Here is a 19,038-nt window from a genome sequence, read left to right as displayed (position 1 = left end):
TTATTCACTCTCTCTCCCCGCTGTTTTCACCCAGGGCCGCTCTTGCTCCTGCCACTGTTAGCGAAGCCTCTCTCTCTGCTGCTCTTTATTCACTCTCTCTTCCCGCTGTTTTCACCCAGGGTCGCTCTCGCTCCTACCGCTGATAGGTCTGTGGAATGACTGGTTGCATTGTGTTCTTTCTGAAGACCTGTGGGGGACTTCTTTGCTGGAGTACCCTGCCTGTACCCTCCAGTAGCTCTCCTGTTTAATGTAACTCCCTTCACCTGCAAAAACACGAGCAGCGAGGTGTCAAAAATTGAATTATTTATCTTGGATTTTTTTGTGAAATCTATTAATAATAGCCATGAAGATATGCTTTGCAATGTGCTACTCCACATTGTTTCTTAATAGACATTACAACATGCAACTTGGTGCTTCTACATGAGTGTGAGGACAGTGTTTGATAGTCTCAGATAAAGACCATCTGAAGTATGAAATTCTCTTATGTAGATTTGACAAATCGCTTCTCTGAAAATGTCTCCTATTTATAAATCTAATTATTATTGACCTTTCATGTAGTAAAGTGCTGTGCTGGTATTCACTGTCTGCCAATCATGATCTCAGTAATAACAGTTTGGTTATGATCATAGCTAGTCATTTCATTGATCTATTTGCATACTTACAAGTTAATAGTCTTGTTACCACAAAAGGCATATTATTGTGCTCTTTTTCAGAACATAAAATGCCTTTAACTGTGTGTTTAAAAAAGCATTTTTCACAACCTCCTATCAAATTTTTAAGTCTCACCAAGGAAAGGTCCAGGGATTTCTCTCGAATGCCTGCCACCAACGCCTGCAAAGCATTGTGGTTGAATTTGCAACTTTGTGTTTGATGTCCGACCACCGAGTTTGAGATTTGTTGGCTAAACAGCAGCATTTGTGAATTTTCTAGTTTGTGCAACTTTTAACAATGCTCGTGATTGCAGCTTTTACTTCATTGATATACCAATGTTCGCCCATTGTAAAACGTGCAGGACTTAGCATCCCATAGTAAGCTGTTATCTTGAAACGTAAAATTACCTTTTTTTTAAAAATCGGAGGAAATGTGGGTCATGTGTTTAAATTTAGGTAATCATGTAGATTGAGTTAGGGAATAAAGATACACACTGGAATTTGTTTGTATGTGTCACCTATTGAAATCTTGAGAAATATTTATTGACTGAATAGTTGTTAAGATTCAAGAATTTATGAAACAAAGATTAGAATAAGCAAAATGGAATGTTGTGTGGATATTATTTTGACACTATTTATATCCAGCCTGTGCAATCCAGAGAATACTGTCTCTTTAAAGTTTATTGACCATGTATTTAATAGCTTGGTTCAATTTGTATATGCTGGGCTGAGTTAGAATCACTTTAATGTCATGTCATAAATCCAAAATAAATGCAGTATTATTTTCGAAGACGCTTGCTAGAATGAGACAAATGGTTACGTGGGGTCAAACAACAGATAACTGGTCAACCGTTCCTGTACTTTGACCTTAAAACTACTCATCTGTAACTTTTGACAGGCTAGGGCTTGACCCGAAGCTTCTGGCAAAAATTTTGAATATGAGTTCAGGTCGATGCTGGTCAAGCGACACCTATAACCCAGTACCAGGAGTGATGGACGGTGTCCCTTCTGCGAATGACTATCAAGGTGGCTTTGCAACAACGTTGATGGCAAAGGTACTTTTTTTTTAAATAAAGAAATGATTAGAACTTCATTTTTTTCTCTGTCCCCTTTAGATCACCCAGGTCACATGCCATTTAGCCTACTAAGGGAACCTACTGAGCCTGCTCAAAGGATTTTAATGTTATTCTACAACCAGCTGATTACAGGTGCTTAATATTTGCATTAAGGCCAATTATTGGACATCAAATCCTGTCCCCACTGGGATCAGTAACTAGCACACGCAATGAAATCTTGGATTTTCTGATCCGTACCTTTTTTGCTGTCTGGAGAAATTACACACTTCAGCCCATTTGTTTTCCTTTTTAATGGTCCAGCCAAGATGACGACCTCATTATTTGACAACTTGCAATTTTTGTGTTATCATTACCTGGAATAGTAAAGATATGACATTCAGGAACCTACTGTGGTTAGGATGGATACGCTTCCCATTTTTCTAATTTCTAGATTGCTCCATACCAAGCAACACGCCCTGATGAGGGGTGCAGTTTCACTGACTTCCCTTTTAATCTATGATTAATGCTGTAGCTCTGGGGAAATGCCTGAACCTCTCTCTGTACCTTTCTACTTTACATGGAAATGGCAAACCCAGTCCCTCACTCTGTTGAGCCATGTGGACAATGCATTGAAATGTTATTGTGCTGAGTTACTACATTATTAGTAAGAACATGTGTACACACTACAGTCTGATAAAAATGCGTGTCCTACATTTACTTCCTTTGAAGAGCTAAAGATCTAAAACAAAACAGACACCTCGGCAAACAAGATTTCCAGCAGGCCCATTGGGAGAGAGAAAACAAGTTAATGTTTCTGTTGTGGGTCTTTGGAAAATAAGCGACCCCCTAAATTGGACTGAACAAAACAACATGGAGGAAGGAGGGAACAAAGAACAGGAAGGAATCGGGAACATGAAGCCCTGTCACAAAGCAAAATTCAACAACTAATTGGCTAGCAAAAATTATACTTTGAAAAGCTGGCAAGGGGTAAAAACTGGTTGACTCTCTGGAAAGTGCTGCGTGTGCACTACTCACCATCTAGGCCCACTTCATACCAGTGTGCACTTCATATCAGGCAAACAGAACCTGCACCTGGTTTCTCAGTAGCTTGTTTGTAGATTCTAAAATATAATGATTTTTCAATTGCTTCAGACACTTTGTTGCCCCCCAAAAAAATCGTGGAATGTACTTGTAATTTATTGTAAAAAATGTACATTGTGTCCATTGTGGTCTGAATAGGGCCACAGTGTTGAGTTTTAAAGTGAGGGTTAATAAATGATTCTCTAACTGTCCCTCCATTTCTTCCATTTAGGACCTGGGATTAGCACAGAACACTGCCACAGGCACTAAAACCCCCGCTCTACTAGGAACCTTGTCCCATCAGATTTACAGGATGATGTGTGCACGGGGCTATGCTCAGAAAGACTTCTCTGCAGTGTTTCAGTTCCTGCGTGAAGAGGAGAATATTTAAACTTGACCAACACCAAAATACATTTTGCGCAATAGTCATGAAAATGTCAGTGAGTGTTCAAGTAATTTCAGTTGTCCAACAAAAAAGGACAGGATAATTCTATAGCCATAAGTCATGATCCCAGAGAGGCTGTCTAGTTTTTTAGTGAACAGCTTGTGTAATTGTGCACTCAGAAGTCCCTAATTTAACTGTGTGGAATTAGATAATGAAAGCATTTTGAAACTGAATCGCAAGCAAGATGACTAAGTTTTGAGGAATGAGACTGTTACATATTATGTAGGTTTGCTCTTTATTACAGGGGAAATGATAAGGAAGCTAGCTTTCTGTTTTATGTTTTTTAAGTTTCATTACCAATTACTTCGCTAAGAGATGACAAATTATGAACTTTCATTTTTGCTTTCTGGTTTGTTTTCCTGGATAATACATAGACCGGAGACTGTTACACATTTATAAATAGATGGCAACAATTACATTTCCTTTAAATATTTAATTAAAATGTGATTGTAAATTGAAATAAAATTCTATTAATTATGTGCTAAATTCAATCATCTGAGTTTTTTGATGTAATTCAAAACTTTGGCCAATTTATTTTGAGGTCTGATGGTAGTCTTGTGTTCTAATCCAAGTTGCTTCGAACCGCTGAAGAAGGGTGCAAGGATTTCCCCTTTTTTCTACAACTCAGTTGATCATAAGAGGTTTTTGAAATTTATAAGGATAAATGTGCCAATTCAGTGTATGTACTTAACTGTTTACGTGCTGATTGTTAAGAACTCATTCAGACAGGCTTTCTTCAGTTTAAACAAGAAAGAGGTTAGGTTTTTACTGTGCTAAAAACCCACCCAAGTAAAGATATTAAAGTTTTGGAAAAGGTAAACACATGTCCCAACTGTCGTAACACACACATACACGCGTAAGCATACGCAATTACAAGTTACAACGTAGAGGAGGTTAACTTTTGGCCAAATTAAGATTCAGCAAGAAAAGGCAAATAAATAAATTGAGAGTTCACTAACTGTAAATCCTTGGTGCTGTTATTCATAGCTGAGGCAATTAAGTCCTTGGTTTTTCCTCCTGGAAATGTTGATGTGGAATTTGAAGCTTTTTAAAAAAATTCTGTCTGCTGTGCACAGCATAATAATAAGCAAAACTAGGGTGCAACTTAGTTGAGAGAGACAGTGGGCTCATCACTGCTGAGGCCAATCTTGTCCTCATCCAACAGTTCCACAGACTTCCAGCAGAAGCTACTGGATAGCAATCAGGAACTGGAACTATGTTCCAGCTATCGTTAACACACCGGCTCTCTAGTCTAGTAGTAGTGAAGCTAATTGATGTGCTGCTATAGCTGCGACAGATCAAATCAGTTAATTTGGTGCAAATTTAATTTGCCTTTTAAAGAAATAATTTGGCTTGGGCAATTGGATACAAAAAAAAATCCTGTCTCAATATTAAAACAACCATTCAGCCCTTAAGGGTCAACCCTGGTATCATTAATGTCATTTTTTGTGGCATGTATGCACCAAAAGCCAAATAATTTTTTTGGCAAATGAGTTATAATCATTTGTACACCTACGTTGGGTGAATGGGTTGAATTTGAACCCTTGATCCAGAAGTGAAAGGACAGTGGAGACTTAGGGGCTCGATCTCTCTTTTTCTTTATTAGTTTTGCAAATCTCAATCTCTGCATATATAATTGGATAGTATTGTATAATAGTTTAATACAAGAACTAGGAACAATATATTTATATCAAGTTCTCTTAATTAAGTTAATTGATTTCTTGTTCTTAATATTTTCCCTTTGTTCTACAAATTTCTTCTTGAAGATGATATATCTTTTGGAGAGAGCAAATATTTTAAAAAAACACTTGTTTTTGTAGAGCATAACATGCACCTTAAAATCTTAAAACCCTTAGCCTGTGAATTATGGAGTTGCATTATCTATTTGACTGCATTTTCAAATTATAAGCTAAATGTCATTGGAAAACTGAATTCTGGGACCTGGCCAAATCTGGTATCTCCATTTAATGAAGCTGTGGTATCTCCATTTAATGAAGCTGTTAATCAGATCAACTTCCAAATAGCTCATGAAAACAAACTACTGGAGCTTATTTATAGATTTATAGTTGCATGTTGATACATGGTGGCAGTCATTCTCTGTTTATTGGTCTTAATATAATTGTGTAAAGCAGTTTGGAGCATAGTGTCCCTTAAAGACTAAGCAAAATATTTGATCATTGTTTTATCTTGAAGCAGGTCAATACATAAAGCTAAGTTATAAATGATCAAATGGCATGCTGGGAGCTTCTGCCAATCTTGCACCCCAACCCTAACAAAAGTCTTGACTGCTTGAAGTAATATGATTGATGGACAGTTAATTCACTCAGGTATGGAGGTAGTATCGTGTTTTCTTTGAGCCTAAAAGTGAACAATAATCATAGCTTGGTTTGGGAGAAACCTGTGGTTCTGTTGTGCTTTTTTAAAAAAAGGCACGAGTTGAATAACGATGTAGATACACTGCTGAATAATTGTTTCTTTGAGGGAGTAATTGATTATTCATGCAAGAAACTTTTTTGCCTAATGATTAACTAACCATCTGTTTCTTTTTACTTCAGTAAAGTGCTCAAAGAAACATTAGTATCAGTCATTTTGTATTGTTAACAGACGACAAGCTTTTGTTCAATATTAAAATGATAAATCTGTGAAAAATAGATTGATAACCTTTCAACAGTTTGTATTAGCAACTATAATTTCCAGGAAGTAAGTTCTCTCAGAAACATTATCAAATAACTCTAAATATGGAAAATGAGCTCAGATTTGCAAAGAGTAGTTTGATCTGAAAAAATGCCTGATAGCTGAATGCAGGTTTATTATGTTGTAAGTCAGACTGCATTAACAGTTTGAGTACAAAAGTGCCAAAAAAACATGGAAAAGTTGAGTGCTTTTCAGATACATTCAAAATTGAATTGTAGCTGTTCCTCCAGAAATTATTTTACAAGCTCATTGACTTTCACATAGTGGCACAAATATTGTATTGAGAACAATGATAAATCAGACTGTAGCTTCTAGAGTGCGCATGTGCACAGTTAAATGTGGAAATCCAAAAGTTGCTATCCAAGTTACCCTGCTACTCCACAAGCTATGTCATAACAGTGCCTCGCTGATAGACTTAGCATTGAAATCTGTGTAAAGGGGTGAAGCTGCTAGTTACCCACAAAAAGTTAGGACTGGTGCATTCAGGTTCAAGTGAATTTTTAAAGGTGCAATTACTGACAGGCAAAACCTCACTGGCACTGCACATTTAATTTTACAAGCTGAGAGTCTCTTCAGAAAGTGTTGCAGATTTTTAAAAAAAATTTATTTTTACTTTCTATCTTTTATCTCCTAACCCAATCTATCTTTCTTAGTTCACTTTTTGTACATGATTTTAAATCTGATTGCTGTAAAAACCTCACTGTTTCTTTGCCTGCTTACACATGGTGCAGATCCCCTCTAAAGAGCGCCACACTGGATCTGACACCTGGTGACCGTAAGTTGCTGCTCAAAAGTCTGTGTAAAGTCTGTGTGCTGCTGTTGTGTATTGAACGGCAAGCATCTTACTGCACTGCTGGCTTCAAAATCTAGGCCGTAGTGTTTTCAACAGATTTGGCATAAAATGCAAATTTTCAACCATATTGGTACAAAATACAGGTTTTTATTTTTATTCATGCGTACATCTACATCTCATATTAGACACCTTTAAATCATATGATTACTGACCCTCTTAGATGGCAGAACTTACTTAATCCCAACACTTCATATTTGGAAGAAACTATGAATTTGCTACTTCATTTTTTTCTCCTTTTCTATCAAAGGTAATGATGGATCCTAAGCCAAAGTTTCATAATTACAAGCAACCTCTTGGTATCTTATGCAAGTGATCATTATTTATTTCTGAGCCTAGATGGTGAGTATTGTGTGGCATTTGACATCATAGCTCAACCCAATCCTCTCCTAACTTGATCTGTATATACACTCACACACAAACACACATCTGCACACAAGGTCAATCATTAGACTGCAAGAAGAAGCAAAAATTCCGGCTCAGTTCCTAAACGCTCTCTGTCCTCATCCAGGACAACTGAAACATTCCATTTGAGATCAATTATCTCAACACAGGTAAGTAGTTGATTCTGGATCTTTCTGATAAATGTGCCTTGCTTGCAGAACCATCAATGGCTCCAGTTTGAATTCTGAGAAAACGTTTTCCTAACCTAGCTCACTGTTTGGTTTTGCTTTTGGAAACATGCCAAAACAATTAACAGGAAAAGTGTGTTGCAGTGCATAACAGATACACTGGGTAATCTTTGGTTTAAAACAACTTTTGAAATATTTTTCATGCTCTCATTACACTGCCTTGCGCAACTCTGATTACAGCTTATTCTGTGAATTTTTTCTGCATCAATCACAAGATATAGAATGGATTCGTCTAGAGGAAATGGAATAGATATATCTGTCCAAGCACATGCAGTATTTCCTGGCTGCTTGCAGTGAACCACAGTCTTGTTATTACAGTGGATGCTGGGTTGGGGGAGGGGCACTATCTCCAAGGGTAAAAAAGAGAAAGAAATTTGTAAGTGTTCTCCCCAGAGACGGTAAACTTTTTTAGATGGTTCCTGCATGACAATATTTTCATTGGATTGCAGGCAGTTCCATAAATAATCATGCCAGTTTCTGAAATATATCCCCGCATGTAATATGGGGGAAACGGTTATTTCTTCTTATCATTACTTGGGATTGGCTTTTTATGGTGGAGGTGAAGTAATAAATGAAGCTTAAATTTTTTTATTATTTGCATCTTTGCTTTTTTTTAAACCGGATATCTCTGCAATAGTTTTTAGTGTTCTTATGCAACATCAGTGGGGTAAAACATTTTAGATTCAGGACTTTGATTCAAAGCCTCTCTCCAAACCAAAATATTGATAAAGTATGTCCACAATCTGCTATTTATGAGCTGTGGTTATCATTTCATATAATTCTTCCAGAAGTTAACATTTAACATTTGTTTATTTTATGCTAAAAAACTAATTGCCATTCCATCCATAATCCTGAAAATGGTTTCCACAGTAGATGACAGGGGAGGCAAATTCCATGAATCGACAATGCTGCCACTCAACATTTTGAGAGGTAGTATACGCGGGTGCATACTGGGAGATGTACCCACTGGCTTTAAGTCTTCTCTCCTAATGGTAATGTGCCTGGAAACTGCCATAAACCGAAGGCTCAGGATTTTCAAATGAATGCCTCTAATGTTGTAAGTGAGCAAAAGATCCTAACTAAGCTTTTAATTTTTAAAAAGAAAATTCTTATTTCTAATGACTAAGTTAAATGCCCAGAAAAAAATAACTTATGTTGAAGATACTCTGCAGAAGGGTTTTCAGCTGTACCTTAAAATGAACGTTTAACCGGGAACCAACATTGGTCAACAAGCAAAAAGGTGATGGGTGAATGAAGTGTGAGTTAAAATGCAGGCCACAGAGTTTTGAATCAACTGATATGTACAGAGGGTAAAGGATGGTAGACTGGCAATGAGAACATTGAAGTAGTTAAGTTTGACGGTAACAAAATTATGGATCAGAGTTTCAGCAGGCAAATAGGCAGAAGCAGGCAAAATATTACAGAGGTGATGGAGTGGCAAGGGTTGAAAGCTCAGCTGTAGGTCAAACTGGATGCTGAGGTTGCGAATAGCTTAGTTCAGTCTCAGGCAGTGGCCAAGGAGGGCAATGGAATCGGTGGCTAGGGAACAGAATTTGGAGCAGGGGCTAAAGATGATGACATTGATCTTCCCAAGACAAACAGGAAATACTTTACATCATTAAATGCAATCATTTTCTGATATATTTGCAGTCTTTAGGCTTCTTTTGAATTGTCAATTTTATCTCATGTTCAAAATGCTCAAGTTCGTGAAGAAACAAGGTGAAAGGATTTTCAAACAATATTTGCAGCAGTTCATTTGGTTCACTTTTTACTCATTGATTGTGCTGATTGCTAATGCTTAGTTTTCTATCCAATTTCTTTGCGTCGGATTTATCTGTTCCTTAACTCAGGTCATGCATGACATGTTGCTGTTCTTTGAACAAACCTTGATGCAATATCACAGAGGAAATTATAGACAAAGAAGTAATAGCTTAACTATGTGCTCAGTTCATCAGTTGATACCACCTGGTGTGCTTCAATCTTAAAACAGTTTTTCACAGCTTTGTCCCCTCTTAAAAGCATTAACTCTTGCTTGGGTATGGTTCCATAAGCATCAACAAGAGGTGTATGTTTATTTGAAGAATGGTGGGTTAATCCACTTTGTAGATTATTTTGCTCCACATGCCACATTCTCACCTCCATATTAAAGGACATGCAGCAAAAGTCCAAATTTCAGATATGCACTTCTGGTAGCCGGTGGTCCCTGTTGGGAGCTTGATGGCAGAAAATTACCTCTTGTGACTACTGAGCCATTGGGGGTGAATTTTAGCTTTTTATTCATCATGGGATGTTGGTGTCGCTGGCTGGGCCAGCATTAATTGCCCATCCCTATTTGCCCTTGAGAAGGTGGTGGTGAGCTACCTTCTTGAACTGCTGCAGTCCATGAGGCGTAGGTACACCCACAGTGCTCTTGGGGAGGGAGTTCCAGGATTTTGACCCATCAACAGTGAAGGAATGGCAATATATTTTCAACTCAGGATGATGTGTGGCTTGTAGGGGAACTTCCAGGTGGTGGTGTTCCCATGTGTCTGCTGCCCTTGCCCTTCTAGATGGCAGCGGTTGTGGGTTTGGAAGATGCTGCCTAAGGAGCCTTGATGAGTTGCTGCAGTGCATCTTGTAGATGGTGCACACTGCAGCTACTGTGCGTTGGTGGTGGAGGGAGTGAATGTTTGTGGATGGGGTACCAATCAAGTGGCTGCTTTGTCCTGGATGTTGTCAAGCTTCTTGAGTGTTGTTGGAGCTGCACTCACCCAGGCAAGTGGAGGGTATTCCATCACACTCCTGACTTGTGCCTTGTAGATGGTGGACAGGCTTTGGGGAGTCAGGAGGCGAGTTACTTGCCACAGGATTCCTAGCCTCTGACCTGCTCTTGTAGCTACAGTATTTATATGACTAGTCCAGCTCAGTTTCTGGTCAATGATAACCCCCAGGATGTTGATCTGTGAACTGAATGCAGGTCGTGCAGGTTCAAGCTGTGTTTATACATCATTCTTTTTGGAAACACATTAGAGTAAAATAAGCCATGTAGTATGACTAATTTGTATTAATATAAATTTAATATAATAAATTATGGATTGCCTTCAACAGACGAACAGGCATTTAATTTTTACGTAAAGGTGATCAGCATTTTCTGATTGGATTTTCTATAATTGAACAAACCATCAAAATATAAGGGGAGGTTTGTTTGGAAATACTTACATTTTAAAAAAAACAATTGCAACATAGGGAATACCTGGTTTGTAAACCAGAAAAATCCCAAGTAAGCACAAAATTATTCTGATTCATTAAAAGGCTGAGTAAGTGCCAAGCTGCTGCAATTTTCATGAGAAGATTTTAAAGTCTGCATAAGTGTATGCTGTGCTCACAGTTAAATTGAATGCACAGGCAGGATACTGGTAGTACCAGTGAAAATAATTGGACCACAACTTCAGAAACATACAATGTTCTATTAAAGGGCATGCTATCCTTTTTACTTTCAATTTTTAAAATTGCTCGTAGTTCACAGACTTACTAAAGTTTTAATTCTATTGGTTTGGGGGAGGAGGAAATTATATTCCTGCTCAAAGTTAGTGCAAAGTTGGTGGAGTGACCATGCTGCCCATTTTTGGGTTTGGGTCTCTTTGAATGTTGTCACCTAGCTGTGGGTGCCAAAGGAGCTGCACAAGTCAGTCCATTCATACCTCAAAATTGCAATTCAAGACCTTTGACTAACATAGGACCCCTGTTTGCATATTTAAGCGGTCTTAAGGTGACAACCTGCTGATACATTTACAGGCCTGTTTGAAAATTGTATCAGTTGGGTCTTGAACATCAATAATGTAGACATGGCATCCCCTCATCTCTCTGATTTTCAACTGTCGGAACACCCTTTTTTCAGACAGGGCTTAGGCAGCTGGCAGCTGAAAATCAATGTAATTGGGTATGTTTACTGAGTGATTAATACATCCTTCAAGAAGATGGCTACTATTTATTGTGGCTGTTAGTATGTCTCTAAATATTTTAGCACAAGGTGCTTATTATCTAATGGTACAATTATAGATTCACAAGCAGGATTAAACTCAATCAGGAAGTCTACTTCAATGAAATTCTGAACGTTGCCAAATTTCCCTGTTATATTGGTGCCGCACCAAGATTTTTCACTAAATTGTTTACAAAGTTCAGTACTTATTATCGTCATGATTATAAAGGCTTATGCTAGATCACCTCCAATATTTCTTCATTTAGAAACATAAGCATAGAAACATAGAAAATAGGAGCAGGAGTAGGTCATTCGCCATTCAGTATGATCATGGCTGATCCTCTATCTCAACACCATATTCCTGCACTCCCCCCATACCCCTTGATGCCTTTAGAGTCCAGAAATCTATCTGTTCCCTTCTTCATTAACACATAATACAGCCTCTGGCAGCACAGTACCTGTGCATCAAACTTACATTGTTGTTCTATTTACTCTGCAGTCAGTTCTTTCAGTAAGAAGGAAATGGAATAGCAGAAGTGAAATGTGTGTCCAGTAGAAACTGCAGTGCATGCAAGTGTACAGCGGTAGTATAACCGTGGCATACTGCTGCTTCAGATTCTGGCAGCTGCTCCTACATTAAACCTGTAAGAGTAAGAGAAGGCAAAAGTGCTACCAATTGAGCCAAGAAGACACGTAATTAGTGTCCCAGATTATGCTGTCAGTGGGAAAAATTCTGACCATTTTTAATTATGAATATAAAGTAGAATTTATAGAAATTTGCAGAACTATAGACTTGAAGTGATTTTTATTTATGGGGTCACAATCTTTCACTATGTATATTTTTGCAAAGCTTCCTTCCCTGTCCCCTGATGGAATTGATGCATTGCTTGGACGGTTCCATCCATGGCACTGTATTTCTCGTTTGCTGTCATTCTTAATGTGAGATTTTAGCCACTGAATTCAGCAGGACATGGGAGGGGATCACAGTCAAACATGGTCCTCTCTTCATCGAACACATGGACTACCAACAGAGATTATTTCGGAATAGCAACCATATTCCTTCCTTACCTAGATGCTGAGGCCAATTCTGCCTCCATCCTATTTGATATAAGCTGATGGTCTATCTCCTTCTTCTTAGCCAGTCCTTCAGGACTGAGGATGATTTTTTTCCACACTGTGGTTGTGGATCCCGAAGTGACTAAGAAGTCCAATGATGGATCTGCACCGTCTGCCACAGGTTGGACAGGTAGCGTTTGATGAGGTGGATGGGTGGGATGTTTGGATTTTGGTATACTCCTCCCGCTGTTTGTGCTTGGCCTCCACCTGCGTCTGTCGGAGACATTCAGAATGGTTGGCACCTTCATGGATGCTGGTTCTCCAGTTTGGGTGGTCTCAAGCAAGAGACTCCCACAGATCGGTGGGGATCACAGAATATCACAGTGCAGAAGAGGCCTTTTGACCCATCAAGTCTGCACCGACACATGAGAAATACCTGACCTACTTACCTAATCCCATTTACCAGCACTTGGCCCATAGCCTTGAATGTTATGACGTGCCAAGTGCTCATCCAGGTACTTTTTATAGGATGTGAAGCAACCCGCCTCCACCACCCTCCCAGGCAGTGCATTCCAGACTGTCCCCACCCTCTGGGTAAAAAAGGTTTTCCTCACATCCCCCCATAACCTTCTGACCCTCACCTTGAACTTGTGTCCCCTCGTGACTGACCCTTCAACTAAGGGGAACAGCTGCTCCCTATCCACCCTGTCTATGCCACTCATAATTTTGTACACCTCGATCAGGTCGCCCCTCAATCTTCTCTGCTCCAACGAAAACAACCCAAGTCTATCCAACCTCTCTTCATAATTTAAATGTTTCATTCCAAGCAACATCCTGGTGAATCTCCTCTGCACCCCCTCCAGTACAATCACATCCTTCCTATAATGTGGCGACCAGAACTGCGCACAGTACTCCAGCTGTGGCCTCACCAAGGTTCTATACAACTCCAACATGACCTCCCTGCTTTTGTAATCTATGCCTCGATTGATAAATGCAAGTGTCCCATATGCCTTTTTCACCACCCATCAACATGCCCCTCCGCCTTCAGAGATCTATGGACACACACGCCAAAGCCCCTTTGTTCCTCAGAACTTCCAAGTGTCATGCCGTTCATTGAATACTTCTTTGTCAAATTATTCCTTCCCAAGTGTATCACCTCACACTTTTCAGAGTTAAATTCCATCTGCAACTTATCTGCCCATTTGACCATCCCATCTATATCTTCCTGTAGCCCAAGACACTCAACCTCACTGTTAACCACCCGGCCAATCTTTGTGTCATCCACAAACTTACTAATCCTATCCCCCACATAGCCATCTATGTCGTTTATATAAATGACGAATAATAGGGGACCCAGCACAGATCCCTGTAGTATGCCGCTGGACACTGGCTTCCAGTCACTAAAGCAGCCTTGTGTCATCACACTCTGTCTCCTACCACTAAGCCAATTTTGAATCCACCTTATCAAATTACCCTATAACCCATGTGCATTTTCCTTCTTTATAAGTCTCCCATGTAGGACCTTGTCAAAGGCTTTGCTGAAATCCATATAAACTACATCAACTGAACTACCCTCATCTACACACCTGGTCACTCCCCTCAAAAAATTCAATCAAATTTCTTAGGCATGTCCTCCCTCTGACAAATCCATGCTGACTATCCCTGATCAAACCTTGCCCCTCCAAGTGGAGATAGATTCTCTCCTTCAGAATTTTCTCCAATAGTTCCCCTACACTGACATGAGACTCAATGGTCTGTAGTTCCCTGGCTTGTCTCTACAGCCCTTCTTAAATAGCGGAACCACATTAACTGTTCTCCAGTCCCCTGGTACCTCCCCCTTGGCCAGAGAGGAATTAAATATTTGGGTCAGAGTCCCTGCAATCTCCTCCCTTGCCTGCCTCAGCAGTCTGGGACACAAATTGTCTGGACCTGGAAATTTGTCCTCTTTTAAGCCTGTCAATACCTTGTCACTCCCTATATCAATTTGCTCAAGAACCTCGCAGTCTCTCTCCCCGAGTTCGATACCTTCATCCTCATTCTCTTGGGTGAAGACGGTGTATTCGTTCAACACTCTACTGATGTCCTCTGGCTCCACCCATAGATTGTCCCCTTGATCCCTAATGGGGATGTTGCGTTATTTTCAAGGAGGCTTTGAGGACGTCCCTGAAATGTTTCCTCTGCCTTCCTGGTGACCGCTTTTCCTGCTCATTCGTTGAGGTTGCGCTGGTACACTGGAGGTGATGTTGAGTTTCATTGTCGATGTCTTCCCTCGCTGGGAGAAAGCTCCCAAGGTATGAGAAATGGTCCACGTTGTCCAATGGTTCGCTGTGATCTTGATAGCCAGGGGACAGTGTTGTGCAATGGGAGCAGGCTGGTAGAGGACCTTTGTTTTCCAAATGTTTAGCCTAAGGCCCATTCCTGCTTACGTCGGTGATTGTTTGGAGCTCGGCCTCTGAGTGTGCACCTATGCAAGCAAGCTTCATCAGTGTACTGTAGCTCGATGGCAGATCTTGGTTCTGGATTGGAAGCGACATAGGTTCATACTTGTCCGGCGGGGAGCTTCATGGAGATGGAGTAGAGTGGTTCGTTCATGGAATGTGGATGTCACTGGCTAGTTCAGCATATATTGCCCCATCCCTAATTGCCCTTGTTTAGGGGCATTTAAGAGCCAAACATTCTGAATCTGGAGCCACATGTAGACCATAATGGTTTTGTGGTCATCATCAGACTTTTAATTCCAGATTTTTATTGAATTCATATTTCACCATCTGCTGTGGTGGGATTTGAATCTTGGTCCCCAGAGCATTAACCTGGCTCTCTGGAATACCACATTGCCACCGCCTCCCCAGTGAGAAGATGGAAAAGAGCATTGGTGCAGTGCACTCGTATTGGGTTTGTGGCAGATCCATTGGTAAGGATGATGGCTTGCATCATGCAGCAGGCAGAGGATGGTGACAAATTACTGAGGGAAGCTAAATTTGAGGAGGACACTCCAAAATCCCTCCCACTTGATGGTCTATAACCAACTGTGGAATTGCAGGAGTTTGTCATTTTTGTTTTTAATAAATGAATGTAATAAGATGTCAAACCGTCTAGATGATGCATAAGTCGTAATAATGCTTCATCCAGAGATAAGATTTAATGAATGTATTCCAGGAAGTAATGAGTTTTTGCGTAAGATTTCTCTTGTTCCTTGATTTCTATTGAATCATAGAATCATATAGAATGGGAGGTGGTCAGTCAGCCTGCGCTGACTCTTTGAAAGAGCTATCGAATTAGTCCCACGTCCCTGCTCTTTTCCCATGGCCCTGCTATTTTTCTTTTTAAGTATGTATCCACTTCCCTTTTGAAAGTTACTATTGAATCTGCTGCGTACAATGTATTCCTCATCATAAGTCATAAAAATTCTTTTATGTGCCTGGTATTTTTGCCAATTACCATAAATCTGTGTCCCTATCTATTCTATCAATACCCCTCTTAATTTTGAATTCTGCTATCAAATCTCCCCTTACCTTCTTTACTCTAAGGAGAACAATCACAGTTCCTTTGGTATTCAAAAGTTGGCTCTAGTCCTCACACTGGTGCGCGATTGGAAACCTAAGGGGGGGTGAAATTGGGTTTGGTGACACTTATTCTTTGGGGGCCACAAGTCTCCTTAAGGTTCCAAAATGGTGTCCATGGCCACTCTCACTTCTAAGGGCTTCAAGTGCTATATTGGTGAAGGGCTTATCGTGCGTACACCTGACATCTGCCAGAATTATGCAGAACTAGAAGACAGACATGATGTCAACCTGTGTGAAACTGTGCAGAAATGAGAAGGGACTTGGCTGAGGTGGACTGAACAGCATTGCTGGAGGAAAACAATGGAAAACCAGTGGGAAACACTAAAAAGCGAGATCCTAATTGTACAAAGTAGACATGTCCCCTACAAAAATAAGAGTGGTACTGCCAAATCTAGACCCCCCTGGTTGTCTAGAGAAATACAAGGGAATTACCAATACATTAATGCTAAAAGGTTAGTTAAGGAAAAAGTGGAACCTATCAGAGATGAAGATGGAAACTTGTGTGTAGATGCAGAGGCTGTGGGAAGGGCTTTGAATGAATATTTTGTCTCCGTGTTTACAAAGGAAAGGGAGGAAGTAGATATAGTAGTCCAGGAGGAACACTGCGAGATATTGGATGGGATAGTCATAAAGAGAGAGGAAGTACTCAAAGGGTTGAAATCCTTGAAAGTTGATAAGTCACCAGGGTCAGATGGATTGTTTCCGAGGCTGCTGAAGGAAGTCAGGGAGGAGATAGCAGATGCTCTGAGGATGATTTTCCAATCTTCACCAGATACAGCGGAGGTACCGGAGTACTGGAGAAATGCAAACATAGTTCCATTGTTTAAAAAGGGATCAAAGGAAATGCCAAACAATTATAGGCCAGTTAGTCTTACATCGGTGATGAGCAAATTAGTAGAATCAATCCTGAGAGATAGGATTAACGGTCATGTGGAAAGGCATGGACTAGTCAGGGATGGTCAGCATGGATTTGTTAAAGGGAGGTCTTGCCTCACAAATTTGATTGAATTCTTTGAGGAAGTGACAAGAAGGGTTGATGAAGGTAGTGCAGTGGATGTTGTGTGCATGGATTTTAGCAAGGCATTTGACAAGGTCCCACATGGCAGATTGGTCAGGAAAGTAAAAGCCCATGGGATTCAGGATAATGTGGCAAACTGGATAAAAGGTTGGCTTTGCAACAGGAAACAAAGGGTAATGGTCGATGGATGCCCTTGCGAGTGGAAAGTTGTCTCAAGTGGTGTTCCACAGGGCTCAGTGTTGGGACCCTTGCTGTTTGTGTTATATATTAACGATTTGGACGTGAACATGGGGGGCACGATTGGGAAATTTGCAGATGACACAAAGATTGGCCGAGTAGTGGATAGTGTAGAGGATAGCCATAATCTCCAAAACGATATAGATAGGTTGGTGAAGTGGGCGGTAAAGTGGCAGATGGATTTTAACATAGAGAAGTGTGAGGTCATACATTTAGGGAGGTCAAACAGTTACAGGGATTACACAATAAATGGGAATATACTAAGAGGGGCAGATGAAGTGAGAGATCTTAGCGTACAAATACAGGCAGTTCAAGTAGACAAGGTTGTAAAGAAGGCATATGCCCTCCTTCATTGGCAGAGGTATAGAATATAAAAGTAAGGATATAATGTTGGAATTGTATAAAACACTGGTGAGGCCACAACTGGAGTATTGTGTGCAGTTCTGGTCACCACATTACAGGAAGGACGTAATAGCTCTGGAGAGAGTGCAGAGGAGGTTTACAAGAATGTTGCCAGGGTTAGAAAAGTGTAGCTACGAGGAGAGATTGGATAGGTTGGGGTTATTTTCCTTAGAACAAAGAAGGCTGAGAGGTGACTTGATTGAGGTGTACAACATTATGAGGGGAATAGATAGAGTGGACAGGATAAAATTGTTTCCCTTGGTGGAGAATTCTAGAACCAGGGGACATAGATTCAAGATAAGTGGCAGAAGGTGTAGGGGGGACATGAGGAAGAACTTTTTTACTTAGAGGGTAGTGAGTGTCTGGAATTCGCTGCCCAAATTGGTGGTAGAGGCAGAAACTCTAAACTCTTTTAAAAAGTATCTGGATCTGCACCTTAAGTGCTGTAAGCTGCAGGGCTATGGGCCGGGTGCAGGAAGGTGGGATTAGAAAGGGCACCTGGGTCCCCTTAGGCTGGCATAGACAAGATGGGCCGAATGGCCTCCTTCTGTGCTGTAATTTTTCTATGGTCCTATGGTGTGGAAAGCTGATTTGACATTAGTGCTTCCATCCTGGAGCTCCATGCTCCAGCTTATGCCTTTTCTTAACTTCCCAAAGCTGAACACCCATCAATGGCACAAAAGAACCTCCCAGCCGCCACTAGTGCTATTTAAAGGGATCTGTGTTAATTGCTGGGTTATTCCTTCTGCCTGTTTCTGAAATCCTATACATTTTGGGTGCTTTTCCATACTTAAAAGTATCAAGAGTCTATAGGGCATTGGCTGGTTCTGAAGTATTTTTTATTTGTTTATAGAATGTGGGTGTCACTGGCTAGGCCAGAATTTATTGCCCATACATAACTGCCCTTGAGAAGGTGGTGGTGAGCTGCCTTCTGAACTGCTGCAGTCCATGTGATGTAGGTACACCCACAGTGCTATTAGGGGGCGAGTTCCAGGATTTTGACCCAGTGGCAGTAAAGAAGCAGCGATATATTTCCAAGTCAGGATGGTGTGAGACTTGGAGGGGAACTTCCAGCTGGTGGTGTTCCCATGTGTCTGCTGCCCTTGTCCTTCTAGATGGTAGCAGTCGTGGGTTTGGAAGGTGCTGCCTAAGGAGCTTTGGTGAGTTGCTGCAGTGCATCTTGTAGATGGTACACACTGCTGTCACTATTTATTGGTGGTGGAGGGAGTGAATGTTTGGGGGAGGAGTGCCAATCAATTGGGCTGCTTTGCCCTGGATAGTGCCAAGCTTCTTGAGTGTTGTTGGAACTGCATTCATCCAGGCAATTGGAGAGTATTCCATCATACTCCTGACTTGTGCCATGTAGATTGTGGACAGGCTTTGGGGAGTCAGGAGATG

The 19,038-nt window shown here is 40.5% G+C and overlaps 2 protein-coding genes across 3 annotated transcripts in view; one reads left to right on the top strand and one right to left on the bottom strand.

Moving 5' to 3' along the window:
• The window catches only part of hibadhb (3-hydroxyisobutyrate dehydrogenase b), a 145,971-nt gene extending 142,259 nt beyond the window's left edge, over positions 1-3,712 (top strand). For both annotated transcript variants that reach the window (XM_078539015.1, XM_078539016.1), the window contains 2 exons: positions 1,549-1,705; positions 3,018-3,712. In XM_078539015.1, the coding sequence (XP_078395141.1) occupies positions 1,549-1,705; positions 3,018-3,176 (316 nt within the window). In that variant the 3' untranslated portion in view covers positions 3,177-3,712. The remainder of the gene's footprint in view (positions 1-1,548; positions 1,706-3,017) is intronic.
• tax1bp1b (Tax1 (human T-cell leukemia virus type I) binding protein 1b) overlaps positions 1-19,038 on the bottom strand; it is a 711,119-nt gene that overhangs the window by 336,421 nt on the left and 355,660 nt on the right. The gene's annotated exons all lie outside the window — the stretch shown is intronic.

Source organism: Cetorhinus maximus, chromosome 3 (assembly GCF_964194155.1).
Source record: "Cetorhinus maximus chromosome 3, sCetMax3.hap1.1, whole genome shotgun sequence".
Taxonomy (NCBI): Eukaryota; Metazoa; Chordata; class Chondrichthyes; order Lamniformes; family Cetorhinidae; genus Cetorhinus; species Cetorhinus maximus.
The sequence above is the reverse complement of the archived record's forward strand: the minus strand, read 5'-3'. Positions and strand labels throughout refer to the sequence as shown.